This window comes from Takifugu flavidus, chromosome 13 (assembly GCF_003711565.1).
Source record: "Takifugu flavidus isolate HTHZ2018 chromosome 13, ASM371156v2, whole genome shotgun sequence".
NCBI classification, from domain to species: Eukaryota; Metazoa; Chordata; class Actinopteri; order Tetraodontiformes; family Tetraodontidae; genus Takifugu; species Takifugu flavidus.
The window spans coordinates 15244781-15267767 of record NC_079532.1 but is presented as its reverse complement, the minus strand read 5'-3'; the positions used below and the strand labels follow the sequence as shown (position 1 = coordinate 15267767).

At 47.7% G+C, this 22987-nt stretch overlaps 1 protein-coding gene across 10 annotated transcripts in view; it reads right to left on the bottom strand.

The window, feature by feature from the left end:
• The window catches only part of LOC130536635 (spondin-1-like), a 104318-nt gene that overhangs the window by 70832 nt on the left and 10499 nt on the right, over window positions 1-22987 (bottom strand). For 8 of the 10 annotated variants that reach the window (XM_057052716.1, XM_057052720.1, XM_057052717.1 and 5 more), the window contains exons 2-3: window positions 22305-22411; window positions 3252-3385 (exon numbers count right to left, since the gene is read on the bottom strand). In XM_057052716.1, the coding sequence (XP_056908696.1) occupies window positions 3252-3385; window positions 22305-22411 (241 nt within the window). The remainder of the gene's footprint in view (window positions 1-3251; window positions 3386-22304; window positions 22412-22987) is intronic. The other 2 variants (XM_057052721.1, XM_057052719.1) reach the window with 2 other exon arrangements.

Here is a 22987-nt window from a genome sequence, read left to right as displayed (position 1 = left end):
GCTTTATTAAAAAACTGGAGACCTGTGGCGTTGCTCTGCACGGACTATAAACTTCTTTCAAAGGTGCTCGCCAACAGGCTCAAGAACCACCTCGATTCGCTCGTCCACAGAGACCAGTCGTATTGTGTCCCGGACAGGTCAATTATGGACAACCTTTTTTTAATGAGAGATTTGTTTCACCTTTGTAAACTGTACGACATTGATGTCGGGGTGATTTCTTTAGACCAGGAGAAGGCGTTCGACAGGGTCGATCACAAGTTTCTGTTTTCCACATTAAGGGCTTTTGGGTTTGGGGATGTTTTTTTGTCACTCTTGTCTCTGCTGTACAGGGATGCTTGTTGTTTGGTGAAGGTTGGTGGGGGGCTGAGCTGTCCAGTGAGCGTCCAACGGGGAATAAGACAGGGATGTCCTATTTCTGGACAGTTGTACTCATTGGCCATCGAACCTCTCCTAAACAACCTAAGAACTAGGCTGTCGGGACTTTTGTTACCTGGTCTTCCTGAGCGTCCCCAGCTGGTGGTATCGGCTTATGCCGATGACATCAATGTTTTTGTTAGGGATCAGGGTGATGTGGACAACCTGATTGATAGTTTAGACCTCTACCAAGAAGCCTCCTCTGCTAAGGTAAACTGGGAGAAGAGCGAAGCTCTGCAGGTTGGCCCGTGGACAGGTAGGGACAGACCAAGACTACCAGGAAACCTCAGCTGGGGTAGACAGGGCCTAAAAGTCTTAGGTGTGTTCCTTGGGACAGAAACCTTTGAGAAGAAGAACTGGGAGGGTGCTGTGGAGCAGGTGTGCACCAGACTGTCCAAGTGGAAATGGCTGCTACCTCAGCTTTCCTACAGGGGGAGAGTCCTGATTGCCAATAATTTGGTCGCCTCGACTCTTTGGCACAGGCTGACGGTCTTACCGTCACTGGCGGGCCTAATCGAAAGAGTTCAAAAGCTGATTGTGGACTTTTTCTGGTCGGGCCAGCACTGGCTGAGGTCTGCAGTGCTGTACCTGCCAGTACAGGAGGGAGGACAGGGATTGGTGGACATTGCATCTCGTGTCACAGCCTTCAGACTGCAGGCGGCACAAAGATTGTTGTACAGTTTTGGTGTGCCGTGGACGGATATGGCCTGTCTGTTGTTAAGGAAGGCTGGGCGACTGGGGTATGACAAACACCTGTTCCTGCTTCAGTCCCAGTCCATGGACCTGACTGGTCTTACACCCTTCTACCAGTCAGTGTTGAAGGCATGGCAGGTTTTATCATCTAAACACAAAGCCGTGACAACACCAGGGATGTGGATCTTTGAAGAGCCCCTTTTTGGAAACAGCATCATCACCTCTCGGGTCCTGTCCTCCGCCACCCTGAGGTCCAGACTGAGGGATGCTGGAGTAGTGAAGCTGGGTCACTTGCTGAAGACCTCTGTCCCCGATCTCTCTGACCAGCTCAGCATGAGGTCCAGCAGGCTGCTGCTCCAGCTTGTAAGAGAGGTCTGTGCTTCCCTGCCAGAGGCCCTAAGAGTCTTTGTGTTGGATCCATCTGTGTATGAACTGTGGGACGACAATTGTGAGTATGTCTTTCCCTCCTTGGCTGTCTGTCCAGCTGTTGGACAGTGGCAGCCCGAGGAAGACGACCTGCTGTCCCTGAAGTCTTCGTTATCAGTGGATTTTGAAGGTGTCGGGAGGAAGGATCTCTACATCTTAGCTGTGAAGGTCAGAAACTTGCGCTCCCTGGAAGGGCTGAAGGCGTCAGGGTGGACTAGTTTTTTTGGCGCAGGCTCTTCCCCGGGGGGTTGTTGGCGGTCCCTGTACAAGCCTCCTGTTGATAAACGGACAGGAGACCTCCAGTGGAGGATTGTGCATGGGGCCATAGCTACTAACAGGTATCTGGTGCACCTTGACCCCAGCAAAGGGGATGGCTGCCCTTTCTGCTCCCAGTCAGAAACCATCTACCACCTCTTTGTCCAGTGTCCCAGACTGGTGGGGCTGTTTGGACAGCTACAGAGGTGGTTTCTTGGGTTAGGTGAGGGCTTTTCTTTCAGGACGTTTATCTTTGGTCCACACTACCGTGCAAGGAGGAAGGCTGTACACCAGTTGGTCAATGTCCTCTCGGGGACGGCTAAGTTGGCCATATGGAAGACCAGGAAGAACCGGGTGAGAGGTCAGGGGTCAGAGGACGTGGTGGCCATGATGACTGGACTGCTGGCAGCTCGGCTCAGGGTGGAATTTAATTTTTATAAACTGACCGGCCAAATTGGCACATTCGAAGACATCTGGGGCGTGAGAGATGTCCTGAGTTCAGTTAGGGAGAACTGCTTGATTTTGAATTTTTGAAGGTCTCCAATCTCTCACTCTGAATTGTGTAAATGCAAATGTGAATAATACATGTAAATAAAGGTGTTGTTAAATCTCTAAATCTCTCTCTCTCTCTCTCTCTCTCTCTCTCACTCTCACACTCACACTCACACAGGCAGCAAGCTGCAGGCTGGTCAGAATTCCATCAGCCTGATCCTGTTAAATTTCCTGCCAGCTTTTAAGAGCGAGAATCAGTGACGTAAATCTATTTGTGGGCTTATTCAGTCATTTTTGCTCTTCCCTTCTTACCCCCTTTTTGTTCTTTTTTCACTGACATACACAGACACCCATCTCTTTACTATGTTTGACATATCTATTAAGAATTTCTAGTCGCAGTGCAAATGAAGTACACTTTTGACTACTGTTTTATTCATTGACATCATTTGAAAATAATCTTTTTTATTTAAAGACAAGCTACTTTGGTGAGTATTGTGTGTTTATAAAGTGTCAAGCTGGTTGAGAGAGTCTTTTCTCAAATTCACAACTTCAATCTTGTTAATTGAGTCTAAGAAACATTTGTTTTCATTCCCTGTTAACAGAGTGGTGCCCTGCACCATTAATTTTGACTGATTACATTTACATGTTATATAATTTGACCAATTCAATTTAACAGGCTTCAACTGGGTTTCCCTGTCCACTATTGTGGGAACTAAGAAGTACGTTTGTTACCATACACAATACAGTAAAATTTTTAAAATGGGGAGTTCAATAGTTGATCTACAGTGTGAAATGAAACAACCTCTCCATATCCACCAAACTCAAACCAATGATGCATCAGTAGCGAGTATATGTGAGCAAACGTGAGCCTGTGATAGTTAAAAAGAGAAGGCAAACAAATGTTATTTCCATTGTGTATGGACTATGTTGAGTCAATACCAAACAGTAAGGGTAACAAAAGTCAAACTCACTTTAATGTAACACAGCCAGCCCCTACAGCTGGTGCTGTCCAGAAGACCTGAATTCTGGTGCGCCTGCGAGGTGTGCTCTCTGTAACTGCAGGGGGACAGTCGGTCATAAACTGTGTTTCACCCTCATCAATGATCTAGGAACAAAGAAAAGCATGATGTTTGACAAGATTAATGGTTTTAAAATTGTCACTGACATGAAAAAATAAATCATGAATGAATTCCTTAGTTTTATGATCCTTTGTGAGCATTTGTGGGTTCCTCTGTGTCAATTTGGATGAGGTACTTTGCAGATTGGTTGTTTTTAGTTTGTTTGATTTCTTTTTCGCTGGTGTGTTTCATCAGCCCGAGTCATACTTTCTGTAAAACATGTTCTCGTGTATCTTGTTTTTTTCCACTGAGGTCGCTGTGTCTTCTTCCTCTGAAAGAACAATATCTGCATTCTTTGCATCTTTTTTTCAGTGTGGATCCAGTTTGTTGATTTCCCAAGCATGCCTTCTATGGTGATTGCATCGCTCCTCAATTCCTGTTTACCATTTGCTATTTGGACCCTCGGAAAGCAGAACGTAACGACCAGTTTTCTAAGAAGCTCGACATTGTGAATTCTGCCCACCTGCCAGGATTCTCAGTTCTCGGGACCGCTATCACAACCTCTTTGCACCTAAAGCACAGCCACCTTCCACACCAGGAGGGATGACACTCCCCAATTTGCAAACTTAAAAAGAAATTCTAAATGTGGACACAAATATCGATACACAACTACAAAAATGACTGTCATTTCCAATCTGCAGTTTAGAACCTTAAAATATAGAATGTTTTGGATTAAATAATATCCATCCATCCATCACAGTCAGATTTCTCGCAATATCTTGCACAATTCACACTGAAGCACTCAATAGGTTTACAGCTCATTGTTTGCATCAACATCAACTTAAAGGGATGTATTAATAGCATAACTATGTTCACGTTGTGTTGATATAATGTTTAATATATGAGGCCTAAGGTCTGACAACTTCCAATAAACGATGTGGCAATGTAAGGATAGACAGCCCTACTGCAAAACAGGAATACATTTTTAAAAAGCTTCCAATTTCTTTATTTCGACCAAAAATATGACAAAAAGAATAGCCAAATGTTTAATTTGATTAGATTTATCCTTCAAATGAGCCAACATGTCACAGAAAAAAAAAGATCTTGGGGTGGCAGGAGGAGGGAGATACTTCTGCACACTGAGAAGACAAGCACAGGCCATGTTTTAAGGACTGGGAGGAAAAATCCTTCTTTAATGAATGAAAACAGATGGTCAGTCAAAAAACAAAATGGTCCCAGATGTTTCAAAAGTATGCCAAGCATGATGACAGTCTGTACATTTACATACACAATTTAATCAATCTCTTTTTGAAATTTGAATTTTGAGCATTGTCAGAATTTGTTCCTTGCCCCAGTTTACAAGTAATGAAGAAAATCAAATAACTGAGGGGAACATGTCTTCCTCCTCAACACTAGGTGGTGATATGCATGGTTTCAGCAGTTAATATGGGCCTCTTTCTAGTTGTGCTGGACTGATCATCTCTCCCTCCAACACTGATAACACAACTGGGCCTAGTCTAGCTAAGCTACACAAAACAAGGAATTTTTATCTGATGTATTTGTGTTGTCGTAAGTTGTTGCGATCAGCTTGGTCGTCAGGTTATGGTTTAGTTAGCTCTGCAAAATTTATATTTTGTTGTTAGTTGAGTTGTAATATAGAGCACTGGTCACTTTATTATATGAACAGATGCCTTTTTGAGTTTAATTCTGCTTCCCTTTTTAACATCTCCATAGTCAACTTTTGCTACTCATTTGGCACCATAAGTGATTCTGCGCAACAGAGAAGGAGTTGTAATCAGAAACAGTAAAGCCAGGTCCATCTTTTGTTCAAAGGACCAGTAACATATAATGGATCCAAAAACACCCAAATTAGACTTTAACTACACAGTCCCACTAACTACCTCACCTTAATATGAAAGCAGAACCAATAAAGCTAGGTAACAAAAAACTATATATGCGTCTGCAACATCAACTTGTGGAAAATAGGAGAGAGCATCCTGCCAGAGGAAAGTGAACTTAAGTACCATATTTTCACTATAGACTATAAGGCGCACTTAAAATCCTGAGATTTTCTCAAAAATTGGCGTGCGCCTTATAATATGGTGCTCCTTGTGTGTGGACTGAGTTCCAAAATCTGCTGTGTGCCTTTGGTGGGTGCACTACGGTAAACGCTCCGCCCATCGATTAGCAGCACACCTATGCGTAAGGACCCCCTAAAATGGCACCGGTCAAGCAACACGCATATGAGGTTTACTTTAAACTGCAGGCCATCGAAAATGCGGCTGAAAATGGCAATCAAGCAGCTGCAATGTAAATGAGTACATGGTCAGAAAATGGAGAAAACAAGAAAGTGAACTGTGCCAAGTGAGGAAGACGAAGCTGAGTTTCCGCGGGAACAAAGCAAAGTGGCCCGAGCTTGAAGACCGAGTGGAACAGTTGGTTGTGGAACAGCGAACAACTGGAAGGGGCGTCTCTACTGTCACCATTCGACAAAAGGCCAAAGCGATTGCTGAAAAAATGGACATTGAGCACTTCTAAGGAGGTCTGTCTTGGTGTTTTCGCTTTATGAGGAGGTGGCATCACTCCATACGCACAAGGACAACTGTTGCGCAGCTGCTGCATGCGGATTACCAGGAGAGGATGGCCATCTTCCGCACCTACTGCAGCGACAAGATAACCGCGCCCAGCCACATCACCAACATGAATGAACCAGTCAGTGAGTCTGATTCAGATGATGAAGAGGAATTCGGGATGTTGGACATTGAAATAGCGTAGCGGTTTAATTTAGATACAGAAGATGAAAACTTTTTACTTGTGTTGTCATTTTTTACTGTATGTTTTAGCATGCGCCTAATAATACGGTGCGCCTTATGTATGTGTTAAATACAGATATAGCACCCGTAACTGAAACTATGCCTTTTATTACAGTGTGCCTTATGGTCGTGAAAATACGGTAACCTCCATTTGCCCAGGTGTAGCTCAAGAAGCTGATGACAAACTAACTACATGCTTCCTACTTTACTAAATATAATGTATTTCTGCATGTACTCTGTGGAGTATGTGTGCCTATTCTCTCGTCTCATCTCCTCTCCCTCTCCTCTCCTACCTATTCTCTCCTCTACCTGTTCTCCCCCTTCTCCTCTCTCTCTACCCAACCGGCCATCAGCAGGAGGGTCCCCCTACATGAGCCTGGTCCTGCTCAAGGTTTCTTGACTGGAGGACTGGAGATGTATGAAGTTCGGGTGGCATAGATGGTCTTCTGGTTTCTCAATTCACTGCTCACTGCACCTCCTGCTTTTCCTATTACTGTCCTTGGCCTGCCTAAGCATATTCTTGAGTTGATGATTAACTCCTCAGCTTCTGTTCTCCCAATTCCTGAAATGAAAGCCTCTTCTCAGTAACTCAGGGTTCACCCAGGGTTTGTTGTTGAAACATCGTACTCTCGTACTAGCACAGTGGTATTCAAACGGAAGCTAATATCAGCTGATGCAGTAAGTAAGGGTGTCAATGGGCCTCATTCACCAATTCTTCTTTAGAATCTTCTTAGATTCTTTCTTAAGTTGTTCTTAAGAAGTTTCTTAAGAAAACCCTACGTCAGATTCATCAACGTGTTCGTAAGCCCCAGAATTGTTCGCAGCTGTGTTCTTAGATTGATGAATGCCATCTGTTCGTAAGTTGAGAGCGCGTGCTAGGTGAGTCTAATTAATATACGATTAGCATACATCACCGCCTACTAATGCCCATAAAAGGAACTGCAGCAGGACCCTGTAGACAGAGCAAAAAGCAGCAAAATGCCCAAAGCTTGCCTCTCCACGCCTGATTTCTGACGCCGTGTTGAACAATCAAGAAAGGATGGCTAACATGCTTGATAAATTTGCCTCAACCCTGATGACTATAGCCAACACGCTTAAAGAAATCAACGAGAATGTAAAAAAAATAAACGTGTAAAAGCTCTGCTCGGAAACCGGTCTCTCTTATTTTTTCCTTTTGAAGTGAATCAAGACTGTTAGACTGAAATTGTGACAATAATGTATTTTATTCACAAACGGGCAATTAATCGCGCTCAAACGTGAACCGCCCCATCATTGCGTCAGGACGCACATCCTCATGGGGTTTTGGCTCTGTGTCCAAACACATCCAGCACCCCTTTAAAATGCCGATGGTGCGTTCAATGGTGGAGCGACTCCGCGCATGCATCTGATTGAATAAAATTTTCTGTGGAGTCTGAGGGTTGGTCAGTGGTGTCAACAACCAGGGAGCCAGGGCATATCCTCGATCCCCTAATAAAATAAATTAAGATAAAATCAAATAAAAAGACAGTTTTGGCATGGTTTCCAATTTGGTTAATTAATGTTAAGTCATTGGCACATTTATGTAATTTATGTAAGTATTTATGTAAAAATTCTCCGTAAATCACCAAAAATAGGAAATAAATAAATAAATAAATATGACAGAATTATCATTGTAATATTGAATTTTATTGAACTGCACAAGAGAAGAAAACACAACCATGCCAACATGTCGGCACTGAAATGTGCGTAAGAGTACTCCTGAGTGTTCGTAGGATTTGTTTTTACCTACGCATAAATCCAGGATAAGAAGAAATTGGTGAATGCCACAATCTTCGTAAAATGTTCGTAAATGGGATTTAAGAACAAATTTGTTCGTAAGAACGTTTCGTGAATCTGGCCCAATGTTATCAGCCTAAGAATTGTAATCCCAGTCCCTCACTGGTCTGAACAGTCCACACTTTCAGACACCTTTTCTATGCAGGCTCTTTTCTCACTCTGGGTGTGTATTCTTATACCATCTGGAGGGAATATACAGTAGTCCTTTACATGAGCATGCAGTGGGTCCAATGTCTTGCTCTCTCTGGTTTAACAATTCACATATTGGATGAAAGCAAGAAGAGTGAAAGCGATCAAGGCTAGACTTAAGTTGAAGCAGGGTGCAGAGATTTTGAGTAACTGCGCTGTGGAGCAGCTCACATTCAGCTTCTGTGTCCCAAGAGGGATGTAAATCAATAACATGCAAAAACACACTCAGAATGTCTTGTCTCATCTCTTCTTTTTAACCACTTTAACCCTTTCAGGTCACGGGGAGGGTGAGCATATATATGCCAAAGGAAATCATACCTTTTTTTGATTAATTGGGATTATGTTGCAGAAATTAAATATATACTGATGGAAACAGCCATCAAAAATATTGCTACAATCCCTTGTAAGTATACATATTTAAACAAAACGTATAACAAAGTCCAGATTACATGATATCAACTGGCAAGTATTTGAAGTATTCTCTACAAGAGTCGGAGTCGATCGTCACCTAGCTGCCTGGACCACCGACTACCTCACCAACAGTACGTGAGGCTCTGGGACTGTCTGAGGTGGTAGTTTGCAGCATGGGGGCACCGCAGGGTACAGTTCTCTCTCCCTTCCTCTTCACTCTCTACACATCTGACTTCAGCCACAACTCAGACAGCTGCCACCTCCAGAAGTTCTCCGATGATACAACCATCGCTGGACGTGTGTCTGAGGGGAACGAACTGGAGTACAGGGAGGTCATCACCAAGTTTGTGGCCTGTGGTGAACTGAACCATCTGCGCATCAACGCCAGCAAGACAAAGGAGGTGGTGATCGACTTCAGTAGGAAGGCTTCTCACATTGCACCCATGAACATTCAGGGTTTGGACATTGAGATCGTGGAGGAGTACAAACACCTGGGTGTTCATCTCAATAATAAACTGGACTGGACTCATAACACAGATGCCCTGTACAAGAAGGGCCAAAGTCGTCTCCATCTGCTGAGGAGACTGAGGTCCTTTGGAGTGTGCAGGACACTGCTTAGGACTTTTTATGACTCTGTGGTGGCATCGGTGATCTTCTATGGTGTGGTCTGCTGGAGCTGTGGAAGCTCAGAGAGGGACAGGAAGAGACTTAAACTGGTCAGAAAGGCTGGCTCACTCCTGGACTGTTCTCTGGACTCCATTGATGAGGTGGGTGAGAGGAGGATGTTAGTCAAGCTGACATCAATTATGGACACCCCCTCTCACCCCCTACATGAGACTGTGGGGGCCTTAAGCAGCTCCTTCAGCAGCAGACTGTTACACCCACGGTGTAAAAAGGAACGATACCGCAGGCCATTCATCCCAAATGCAGTCAGATTGTACAACATTCACAACTCTTAACGTAGCACCAATAACCCATGGTTTGGCATATTTTTCTCCGCACTACTTAATCATACTACCTCCGGAATGTCTTATTTGCACATCTCTTATTTGCACCTTTATTTTTCTTCATATTATCTGACATTCCTTCTGTATGTAAATTTTAATTTCTGTATATAATGTACATAGTAATGTACATAGCATAAGTCTTTTTCTTTTAGTACTATACTGTACACCGCGGGCTACCACTGTAACACGTGAATTTCCCCGATGTGGGATCAATAAAGTTTATCCTATCCTACAATATTTTCATGTCACAGTAAAATTACACACTATTGGCCTGTAGCAGCACTGATGTATTTATAAAACTTCAGATTCATGTTCACCAGTAGCATGCCATTAATTGAAGTGCCTGATTGTTCAAAAACGTTAATATTTAATAATTGTGTTATGGAAAGTCAAGGAGGCCTGGACCCAGATGCAGAGTAAAAGACACGGCTCTTTATTGAACACAAAAAGGTGCAATATGAAAGAAGAAAAGCAGCAACAGAAACAAAACTAGAAAAGTAACAAAATCTACGAACTAAAAATCACCATACAGGGAAAAAGTACAAACGAAAACGCAGTGACGAGGCACTGGAACAAACTCGCGCGTTGAAAGTAACCACGGAAAACAGGAGGCGAAAAACTGGAGATCACAGAGGGTAGGAGCTAGACGCTGGCGAAACAATCCGGCACCAGAGGCAAAGAGAGGAGTTTAAGTAGCCGCCGAATTACGGTAATGCGCTGCAGGTGCGCCAGAGGCTCAGCGCTCACAGTTTGGCCCGCCCCTGCCTGCCGATCCTGCAGGTGGGGGAGGAGGCGAGAAACCCGAGCCACAACAGTACCCGCCCCCTCAATGGACACCTCCTGGCGTCCTACCTGGCTTGTCTGGGAACCTGAGATAAAAATCCCTCAACAATTGTGGGTCTAAAATAAGGGAGCGCCCAATCCAGGATCGCTCCTCTGGGCCGTACCCCTCCCAGTCAACCAAATACTGGAACCCCCTTCCCCGCCTGCGTACATCCAAAATCTTGTTGACCGTGTAGGCCGGATGGCGTTCGACAAGGCGCGGGGGGGTGGTGGTGGCGCAGGAGGTTGGTGGGTGCTTTCGGCAACAGGCTTGAGGAGGGAGACATGAAACACTGGGTGGATCTTCAGGGAGGCTGGGAGGCGGAGACGGACTGCACAAGGGTTGATGATTTTGTCCACGGGTAAGGGCCGATGTACCTGGGGGCGAGTTTCCTAGAATCAGTCTGGAGGGGGAGATCGCGGGAGGAGAGCCACATCTGCTGACCCACTTGGTAATTAGGTGCCGGTGCTCGGTGGCGGTCTGCCAGGCGCATGTTACGCTCCGCTGTCCTGTCCAGTGCGGCTCAAGTCTCCCGCCACACCCGTCTGATCCGGCGGAACTGGGCTCGGACCGAGGGTACCGCCGCGTCAGACTCTTGGCTGGGGAACAGAGGAGGTTGGTAGCCGTGGTTGACCATGAAGGGAGACAGACCGGTTGCTGCACTGACGAGAGAGTTGTGGGCGTACTCCACCCAGGGTAGATGTGAGGCCTAGGAGGACGGGAGGCGGGAGACCACACAACGCAGGGATGCCTCCAAACTCTGGTTGGCTCGTTCCGTCTGCCCGTTGGACTGGGGGTGGTAAGCGGAGGTGAGGCTGGAGGTGGTTCCCAGGGCCCGGCAGAACGCCTTCCACACCTGGGAGGTGAATTGAGGTCCGCGGTCTGACACAATGTCTTGTGGAATTCCATGGAGTCTAAAAACATGTTGACTCAGGAGGTTTGCTGTCTCCAAGGCGGTGGGGAGTTTAGGGAAACAAAATGTACCGCCTTGGAGAAACGATCGACCACTGTTAAGATAGTAGTGTTACCTTCAGAGGGGGGCAGTCCGGTAACGAAGTCCACAGCGATGTGGGACCAGGGACGAGGGGGAATGGGTAGCGGCTGCAGGAGTCCTGCGGGGCCCTGTGTGAAGATTTGCTGTGCATACACACGGTGCACGCATCAAGGTCTGGACGTCCGCCGCCATGGATGGCCAGCAGAAGCGCTGTCGGATGAGGGCTAAAGTGCGATGAACTCCTGGGTGGCAGGCTATTCGGGAGGTGTGTCCCCATGAGAATACCGATGACCGGGCAGACGGGGGGACGAACAGCCGGTCCGGCGGGCATCCGTCTGGGACCAACTGTCCCTGGAGCGCTTCCCGAACCTCCGCCTCGACTGGCCAGTGGACCTCGCCCAGCACACACTCCGGGTCCAAGATGGTCTCCCTGGAGGGCTCCCTCTCCTCCGAGGAAAACTGGCGGGAGAGTGCATCAGGCTTTGTGTTCCATGAGCCGGGGCGATACGTGATCGTGAAGCGGAACCTGCCGAGGAATAAGGCCCAGCGGGCCTGTCGTGAGTTCAGGCGGCGAGCTGTGCGCAGGTAGGCGAGATTTTTGTGGTCCATCCACACGATGAAAGGCTGTGTCCCTCCCTCCAGCCAGTGCCTCCACTCCTGCAGAGCCAGGACCACCGCCAGGAGTCCCCGGTTACCTACATCATAATTGGCTTCTGCTGGGGAAAGACGGCGTGAGAAAAAGGCGCAGGGGTGAAGCTTATTATCGGTGGCCTGGCGCTGAGAGAGGACGGCCCCTACCCCGGAGTCTGAGGCATCAACTTCGACCACGAACTGTCGCTCCGGATCTGGGTGCGCAAGGACAGGGGTATTGATAAACATGTTTTTTAGTTTTTCGAATGCCTGCTGTTCAACTGGAGACCAGACGAAAGTGAGCTTGGGGGACGTGAGATGCGTGAGTGGTGCTGCCGGGCGGCTGTAGTTTCGTATGAAACGTCGATAGAAATTGGCAAAGCCTAAGAAACGCTGAAGCTGCTTGCGGGTAGTGAGCACGGGCCAGTCCTTGACTGCTGCCACCTTGGAGGGATCTGCGCAAAGCTGTCCCTTCTCAATCACAAAGCCTAGGAAACTTACAGAGGATGTATGGAATTCACACTTTTCCGCTTTGGCGTACAGCTTATTTTCCAATAGTCTCTTCAACACTTCCCGCACGTGCCCACATGCTCCTCCAATGACCTGGAAAATATCAGTATGTCATCCAGGTAAACGAACACCGACTTATTCAGCAGATCCCGCAGCACATCGTTGACTAGACATTGGAATACGGCAGGGGCATTAGTGAGTCCAAAGGGCATCACCAAGTATTCGAAGTGGCCTAGCGGGGTGTTGAAAGCCGTTTTCCACTCGTCGCCCTCCCTGATTCTGATGAGGTGATAAGCGTTTCTCTAATCTAATTTAGTAAACACCGTAGCGGTGTAGGGGGATGAAAGCTGAGTCAATCAGAGGGAGAGGGTACTTGTTCTTCACAGTGATGTCATTTAGTCCGGTGTAGTCAATACAGGGGCGTAAGGATTTATCTTTCTTTTCTACGAAGAAGACCCCGCCCCCACGGGAGACCAGGAGGGACGAATGAGACCGGCTGCCACTGACTCCGTAATGTACTTCTCCATTGCCTCCCGCTCTGGCTTGGCAAGGTGAAAAAGTCTCTTGGTGGGAAGAGTGGCACCGGGGAGCAAGTCTATGGCGCAGTTGTAAGGTCTATGGGGGGGGGGGTAACGAGGAGGCAGATGCTTTGCTGAAAACTTGCTGAGGTCGTGGTAGTCGGAAGGAACATTGGTTAAATTGATCTCCTCGTGTGCTGGAGATGGGTTCGTGGGCCTGGTTGGCAGAGCGGATTTAAGGCAGTGGGCGTGGCAATGGTCCAGTTGCGGATTGTGGCAGTAGACCAATCGATGTCGGGGTTGTGAAGCTTCAGCCAGGGGATGCCCAGGATGATGGAATTTAGAGGAGTGCAGAAAACAAACATCTCTATGAACTCGTGGTGGTTGCTGGAGAATCAATTTCAGGGGTTGCGTTTTGCGCGTTACTAACGTTAGAAGTTTTCCATCTACTGAGTGCACCTCTTTTGGGACCGCCAAGTCATAAGTGGGGATGCCATGAGTGTTAACAAAGTCTGCGTCGATGAAACTTTCATCTGCGCCGGAATCCACTAACACGTTAGTAGGGATGGAGTGTTCAGGGAGATGGATCATACCTTGGACTTGGATCCTTGACGTGGAGGAGGAAGAGATACGACTCAGCTCGGTCCCTGGGCTTATCGATGAACCCCGTCCCCTTGGCACCTCAGGATATCGGGAAATATAGTGTCCCTGCTGTGTGCAGTAGAGACAGAGCTGGTACTGCATGCGGCGCTGTCTCTTGGCTGCCGTGAGGCATGTCCTTCCTAGCTGCATGGGCTCCTCTGCGGACCGCGGCGGTTGCTCCTGGGCGTAGTGAGGGGCGGCAGGAGATCTCGGGAAGGAGTCAGGTGGTTAAAACTGGGTGCAGGTGCGGAACCGTCCCCTCTGCATCCCCTGCCGCTCCCTGGCTCTCTCCCTGATCCTATTGTCAATGCGGATGGTTAAATCAATAAGGGAGTTAAGGGAGTGGCACTCATCTTGAACAGCTAATTCATCCTTCAGCTCTCCTGCTAGCCCCTTGAGGAATATGGCTTGCAAGGCTTAATCCCCCCACCCACTCTCTGCCGCTAGAATGCGAAAGTTTACGGCGTACTCAGGAACAGAGGAGCTACCCTGTCGGAGGTCTAGCAGTTGACTCACCGCCTGTCTTCCTTTCACCGGGTGATCGAAGACCCTCTTCATCTCCTCCACGAACCCGGTGTAATTGCCCATCAACTCCTGTCGCTGTGTGGCAACAGCTACGGACCAGGCAGCAGCTTGTCCGGTGAGCAAACTCATGACAAAGGCAGTCTTGGCTTGCGGGGAGGAGTAGGTGAGGGGTTGCTGGGTAAAAACCAACTGGCACTGGTGCAAAAACTGGGAGCATGTCCCCAAGTCTCCTGAATACCGTCCTGGGATGGGGATATAGGGCTCACGTGGCTGCGTAGCAGGGTTGGTCGGCAGCCTGTCGACTGGGACCAACGCGGTGGTGTCCTGTGCGCGAGGAAGCCGTTCGTCCAGGGCCACCAGCTGACCGCTGAGTTGAGAGACGCCGGCCGTGATGCGCTGCATGTGCTCGGACATTTGGCGCAGAGCCGACTCCACCTGGTGGACCCGCGCTGCTTGCACGGAAAGCGCCTGCTTCAGCCGATCTGACTCTGCTGGGTCCATAGTGGCCGGACTGTTCTGTTATGGAAAGTCAAGGAGGCCTGGACCCAGATGCAGAGTAAAAGACACGGCTTGTGGCAGGACGAGGAACGACTCGGACAGAGCAGATGGTTTAGACGTCTTTATTCTGCAACCAGCAGACCAACTCTGAATGGCGCGTTGGACAGTGCATCCAATCAAGGGATAACCACGCCCATCACCCCATGCATCACCTGGGTGTGAGATACACCCAAATGTGTCCGCCACACAGCCCCCCCCCCCGAACACCCAGAAGGGAGAAGAACAGCAGAAAGAGGGAAAGGAAAAATAACAATTTTACATTTCAGTCCCTGACAGGGGGTTTAATCAGCCTGCCATAACGGCTGCGGCGCCCCTCTTCCGGGAACGCAGATGAGTCGCAGGCAGGAGAAACAAAGTCCACAGCAGGCTGTAAATTAGAACAAAGATCATCAGACGGGACATTCTGGACCTTGGGAGGACGGCCCCGACGGGGGACCTGAGCCGGCAACACATCCTGCCCAACCAGCAAATGCGCCGGCTTCAGCCTATCCAACGTGACCCGCTCCGACCGACCACCCATATCGAGCACGAAACTCTTCGCCCCCGTCTCGAGCACCCGGAATGGGCCGTCGTAGGGAGGGCGAAGGGGTGACCGGTGGGCGTCATGTCGTACAAAAACAAAACGAGCTGTTGCTAAGTCCGTCGGTACAAACGACCGCGGGAAACAGTGGAGCACAGGGGATGGAACCAGAGCAGGCCCAGCCGAAAAGTAACTTCCGGCAGGAAAGTTACAAGGAGGCGAACTCTCTGGCAGAAATTCCCCTGGAACACGAAGCGGTTGTCCCAAGACCAATTCCGCAGGCGAAGCATCCAAATCCTCTTTAGGAGCTGAACGCAAACCAAGCATCACCCAAGGTAAACGATCCACCCAGCTGTCATCCGAAAGCGCGGCACGCAATGCTGCCTTGAGTGAACGGTGAAAGCGTTCACAAAGCCCGTTAGCCTGAGGATGGTACGCAGTGGTACGGTGAACCTGTGTGCCCAAGGACCTAGCCATAGATGACCACAGTTCCGAGACAAACTGAGGCCCCCTGTCAGAAGTAATGTCGGAAGGGGAGCCAAAACGTGCGACCCAAGCCGAAAGAAATGCTCTAGCGACGTCTGCCGATGTCGTGGAGGAAAGAGGGACCACCTCCGGCCACCTGGTGGTGCGATCCACCATAGTGAGCAGATGAGTGTACCCGTGGGATGGCGGTAAGGGTCCCACCAGGTCCACATGCACGTGGTCAAACCGTCTGGCTGGAATCGCGAATGGTTCAAGGGGTGCCTTGGTGTGCTGGTGAACCTTAGCACGCTGACATGCCACACAGGCTGCTGCCCATTCTCTGACCTCCTTGCGAAGGCCAGGCCAGACAAACTTGGCACTCACCAGTTTCACCGATGCGCGGACCCCCGGGTGTGAGAGGGAATGGACCATATCAAAGACCCTGCGGCGCCAGGCCACCGGGACCACAGGTCGGGGACGACCGGTGGAAACGTCACAAAGGAGGGTAGGACCGCCATCCTGTACTACAGCTTTCTCCAGCTTCAAGCCTGTACCGGTGGACTCAAGAGCCCCTATCTCCGGGTCCCCCGACTGGTCAGCCGCCATGGCAGAGAAATCCAGCCCTAAGTGCACAGGACAAATCAACACCCGCGACAGACAATCGGCCACCGGGTTAGCTTTTCCAGCCACGTGCCGAACGTCAGTCGTGAACTCCGACACTGCTGCCAGATGACGCTGCTGACGCGCAGACCAAGGCTCCGACACCTTTGACATAGCGAATGTCAGAGGTTTGTGGTCGACATAAGCCGTGAAAGACCGGCCCTCGAGCAGAAAACGAAAATGACGCGTAGCCAGGTACAATGCAAGTAACTCCCGGTCAAAAACGCTGTACTTCCGCTCATTGTCCCGTAGCTTGCGACTGAAAAATGCAAGGGGCTGCCATGCACCACCCACACTCTGTTCGACCACTGCCCCGACAGCCACATCTGAGGCGTCAGTCGTCAAAGCGATGTCTGCCCGAGGTGCCGGATGGGCCAACAGTGTGGCGTTGGCTAAGGCAGACTTGGCCCCCTCAAACGCCTGGACCCGCTCGGCAGTCCAGTCGACCTGATCAGTAGCCCTCTTCATCCGTAGGGCCTCATACAGTGGCTGCAGGAGGTGGGCTGCCCTGGGGAGAAAACGGTTATAAAAATTCACCATCCCCAAGAATTCCTGCAGAGCCTTAACGGAGACTGGACGAGGAAATTCCGCCACCACTTGCACCTTGGATGGCAATGGAACTGCACCATCAGAAGAAATGCGGTGGCCCAAGAAATCAATCACCGGCAGACCAAACTGGCATTTCGCTGGGTTTACGATCAGGCCATGATCTGCCAGTCGCTGAAAAACCTGCCCAAGGTGGGTCAGGTGCTCATCTGCCGAAGGACTTGCTACCAATATGTCGTCCAAGTAGACGAACACAAAGGTGAGGTCACGCAATACCGAGTCCATTAGCCGCTGAAAGGTCTGTGCTGCCCCCTTCAGGCCAAAGGGCATGCGCAGGAACTCGAAAAGCCCAAACGGGGTAATCACGGCAGTCTTGGGCACATCCTCGGCACGCACCGGAACCTGATGATAGCCCCGCACCAAGTCTACCTTGGAGAAAATGGTAGTGCCTGCCAAGCGAACGGAAAAATCCTGAATGTGCGGAATGGGGTAACAGTCATGGGCTGTGATGTTGTTAAGACGATGAAAATCGCCACAGGGCCGCCAAGTGCCATCCGCCTTGGGCACCATATGGAGCGGAGAGGCCCATGGGCTGTTAGAGCGCCGCACAATCCCCAAACGCTCCATTGTGGCGAATTCCTCCCTAGCCGTCGCCAACTTCACAGCATCGAGTCGCCGAGCGCGTGCAAAAACGGGCGGACCCGCGGTGGGAATGAAGTGCTCCACCCCGTGCTTTGTGACGGCCGTGGAAAACGCAGGCGTAGTAAGCGACGGAAAATCACCCAGCAACCGCTGAAAAACATTGCCCGCCGCAGCAAAACTGGCATGTGCCAGCGGCCCAGGTCCCCCCGTCAGACATGGAAAGGTGGCAAAAGACACAGCATCGATTAGACGTCGGTTAGCAACATCCACTAGCAGACCATGAGAACACAGAAAATCTGCGCCTATGATGGGAACAGTAATGGAGGCTAACACAAAGTCCCATGTGAACCTGCGTCCAGAAAAACAAACAGTCACCGACCTGGTACCAAATGTCTCAATAGAGGAACCATTAGCAGCAGTCAGTTGGGGGCCTGCGCCCGAGGATGACAGGTCTGCGCTGCCTGGAGGGAGGAGGCTCTTCTGGGAACCAGAATCCACCAGGAACCGCCGGCCTGACAGGGAGTCTTTGACGAACAGCAGCTCCTCTGTTCACCAGCGCCCACAGCTGCTACTGAGCGCCGGCCCTGGCGTTTCCCTGCGTCTCGAACGCACATGGAGGAACGCAGCGCCGGGCCTTGTGGCCAAAACGCTGGTGGAAGAAACACAGGTCACTCTTCCTCCTCCGGGAGGAAACTCCAGCAACCATCGCCTGGTCTGTGTCCTCTGGTACCAACAGCCGGGAATCCGCCAACACGCTCTGCACGGAGGTCCTCCTCGCAGTCGGCAGCACACGATCCGCTTCCTCAGCCAAACCACGGAAATCACCAGCCGCCAAACTCGGGGAGTTTGCCAAGGCCGCCCGGACCGGATGTGGAAGTTGGCGCAGGAAAATGTGCGGGAAAAGGAACCCACCTTCGTCTGAGCCCAGCAATGACAGCATGCTGTCCATAAGGTCCACCGCCGAACCATCGCCCAAACCCGGCAGGGAAAGCAGTTTGTCCGCCCTTTCCGCGGCGGATTGGCTGTACCTCCGGAGCAGAAGCGCTTTGATCGCTGCGTACTTGCCGCGCTGTGGCGGATCCCGCAGCAGCTGCATGACGCGGCGAGTGGATTGCTGGTCCAGAGCCGCGACCACCAAATAATATTTGGAGTCGTCCTCGGTGACTCCTCGCAGGTGGAAAAGCGCTTCGACATGCTGGAACCACGGGGCCGGGTCGCTCTGCCAGAAGTCGGGCAGCTTCACGGACGCGATGACGCTGGCTGGTTGCGCGTGTCGGGGCGACATTACCGAAGAGGAGATACCATCGTCTGCTGCCTCAAACATGTTCAAAACGGGGTCACCAATGTGGCAGGACGAGGAACGACTCGGACAGAGCAGATGGTTTAGACGTCTTTATTCTGCAACCAGCAGACCAACTCTGAATGGCGCGTTGGACAGTACATCCAATCAAGGGATAACCACGCCCATCACCCCATGCATCACCTGGGTGTGAGATACACCCAAATGTGTCCGCCACAGGCTCTTTATTGAACACAAAAAGGTGCAATATGAAAGAATCAAGAAAAGTAGCAACAGAAACAAAAGTACAAAAGTAACAACAGAAAATCTACGAACTAAAAATCACCATACAGGGAAAAACCATTGAGAAAAAGTACAAACGAAAACGCAGTGATGAGGCACTGGAACAAACTCACGCGTTGGAAGTAACCACGGAAAACAGGAGCCGAAAAACTGGAGATCACAGAGGGTGGGAGCTAGACGCTGGCGAAACAACAATCCGGCACCGGAGGCAAAGAGACAGGAGTTTAAGTAGCCACCGAATTACGGTAATGCACTGCAGGTGCGCCAGAGGCTCAGCACTCACAGTTCGGCCCGCCCCTGCCTGCCGATCCTGCAGGTGGGGGAGGAGGTGAGAAACCCGAGCTACAACAAATTGCTCTGTACATACATACATACAGGTTAGGTCAGCCTACAGTGGCAACCCAGTAATGACCCTCCATCTGGCCTTCCAATTTCAGTGTAAAATTTTGTTTATAAACACGATTAAAATAAAAATGATTTCATTTCCAGAATGGAAGAAATTAAACTCGTTAACTTTCTCCTCCCTTTTCTTTGAAGCACTTCTTACCAGCGCATGAAACCCTACCTTACCACACCAAAATACCAACAGTGGGATGAAATTGAAAATAAAACACTGATAGAAAAAGAACTACAGTGGGACCTCTACTTACGAAATTAATTGGTTCCGGAAGTTGTAGAGACGCGTTTTCCATGTAAATGCCCTAATCCATTCCAAGCCCCCAAAAATTCGGACATATTTATTTTTTTCATAAATCATAAAAATGCATCAAAACATGTAACAAATACATGTTACAATTAGATTACAGCACAATAAATGTAGGAATTCAGTGCAAGGCTTCTCCAGGAACAAAATGAACTTTATTACAGGTTAATCTTACATTAGCCGTCATTACTAACAACGAACGTTAACACTTGTGGTAACACCGCCATCTAATGGACAAACATACGAACACCAACAATAAATCCGGAAGATGACTAAGAAGACACTGGGATACACACAAACTTCTACATATTGACGTCCCTCCTAGCCAACGGGATTACAGGAAGATGCTAGGCGATAGCCAATGGCAGAGCAGCTACAAGCATGTTTGCGTTCGCTAAACTCCGCGAGCTGCGAGTAGCAGCGGTAGCGTATTTTTGCTTTTCATATCCTGAAATTTCTTTCGTAACAACAGGAAATATTTTCCTGTTGAGACGTTTCATAACCTGAAAATTTCGCATGTAGAGACGTTCGTAAGTAGAGGTCCCACTGTACTGAAAAGAGATGGATATTCAGGAAAAAAAGACTGACATATTGTATTTATCAATAAACATATTTTATTGTTCAATTAAACTTCAATCAAACTGAATGCCAATACAACTAATACAACTTTATCTACAAAGATAACCCAAACTTTATTTAATTCCCAAACTGATTGTTAGTATTTTGGCCACATATTATGTTTCCTAATCTTAAGTGTTAAAATCAAGTCATGTTTCTGAGAATTTCCATATTTTATAACATGGGTGAAAGCCAATGCATTGTTAATCTTTGGTGTTCACTGATGCAGTTTGAATGGCATTAAAAGCTACCAAACCTAAACATCATGAATAGTCGTGAGGTTAAAAGATTTAGTACAAGAGAAATAAGAGGGCATTGTATGACCCCTTTTAGGAACAGATTATACATACTGGGCTATTCACATGGGCAAATCACGTTTTTATGCTTGTTCAACAGGTCGAATCATTGATGGAGATGAGACAATAATGCTCTATAACTATCTAGAAAAGGAGCCCATGTGCCTGTTCTAAAAACAGGGCACTTACCAGTGAGTTGCCTATCAATTTTATTTTATTATTTTATTAAAATTCCTTTTTACTCACTTTTACATTGTCGTATATTTTAAAATGACAATATTAATATCAATGACAATGTTTTTATTTAATATACTGTATATGAATGCTCATCTTGTCTACTTATTATTGTGTCATTATTGTGCGCTTGACAAATCCTTGGCATTCATGGAAACAAGCTAGGGAGGGCTGCAAAGTTGAGGAGCAGAATGGGTTTCTGCCAACAAAAACATGGCAGAAAAAGGCAAATGGGAGGAATAGTTCTTTTTTCACTAATGTGAAATAAACCTGTGCTTGTCTCAGTTGCAGGGTGAGTGTGTTAACAGCAAAGCGGCACAATGTGGAGAGGCATTTCAGTTTGTCACAAAAGTTACCATGCTAACTACTCACTGGGCAGCACACTACGGGGATCAAATCCATTGAGATAAAGGCAGCTTTGTGTAAACAACAGTTTCACAAGGGAAAAACTCCCCAAAACCACTGAAGCTGCAAAAACTTTTTAGATAAAGAAAAAGAAGGCATTTTCAGAAAGGGATATTTTCAAAAAAGCAATGATGATAATCAGCACAACAGTGGCAAGGTGCCGGGTGTGAATGAGATCTGCCCTGTGTAGCTCGTTTCTGCATGTTGAAGGGCTCTACAACATCACATGGTAGTTGGGAAAAGTGCTGCTGGAGTGGCAGACCTGGCAGACCAGTCAACCTATCAGTTTGACTGGTCTGACTAAATATACTATACTCTGATTAAAAAGTGTTCCTCTAATTTTTTTGAGCAGTGTAGTTGTAGTATTCTACAAATATGAGGCACCATAACACATGATTTATTGTTAATAAAATACAATTTTCAGTGGCTTGTGAAAATGGCACATTCCTACAAAGGTTGTAAAAGTGATTATTTGAAAAAATAAACAATTGGGGTTTTTTGGGAGAAATATTGCACAGTTATTGTCAGAAATTATTAACTGTATCACTGTTGACACATAGATGAATATCATCAATATAAGACAAAACCGAGCCATTTTTTGTTGCAGAAATGTGTAGAAAACAGATAGCCATTGGTATTACTCAGTATCCTTGAAGTAGCTCTCAGTTTCTGAAAAACTGGTGATCCCTAATTTAGAACATGCACGCATTCAAATAAAAAAAAAATCTAAATATATCAAGCAAACAAAAGTCCCTGCAATGCCTATGGCTCTACATCAGTCAAGCAGTTGGAACTACAAACAACTCCTTATCACAACAAAAGTCATCTAGTGTAAATTCATCTGTATCCTAGGAGCTCACCTGGAACTGTCCAGCATAGTCATCTTCTACAGTGCCCTCTCTTCCCTCCTTCAGTGCAATGAGAGTGAATCCTCTGAAATAAGCTGGACTTGTTGCCATAAGAACCACTGTAAATATAAGAAAGTGTGCATTAACTCCAAGATTGGAAAGGGAAAAAACAGCATCACTGTGAGCGGCTGCATGTTGCGTAAGACTCATTAAGCTCTAACTGACATGACGATTAACCGATTTTGCCCAACACTGAAAACATGAAGCCAACGAATGGCATGTCTGTAAGAGATGCTACTTTCTTCTAACAACATATTTTTTTGTTTTTATTTTACGTTAAACTTTATATGTGTAAAAAAATAATTGAATGTAGTTAACTACAGTTATCACAATTAGAGTGTGTTCACAAAGAGCACTTCAATTGTTGTTTATTGTATTGTAATAATGTTTTATTCCTGTCATGTTAAATACTGAATATAGGTCTCATTAGTCACTATAAAAACTATTCTCATGGTGCATGCACTGCACAATGGTGACTATTAAGAAATACTCATCCAGAATTACAAATTTAATTGGCTCTTAAAATAAATGAACTGTCCTTGGTGCAAAAGCACAAAGAGACATGAATACAGAGACAGTTAAACTTGTTTTAATTTATTCTTAATGTCATACATAAATATTTTCAATCATGTCAA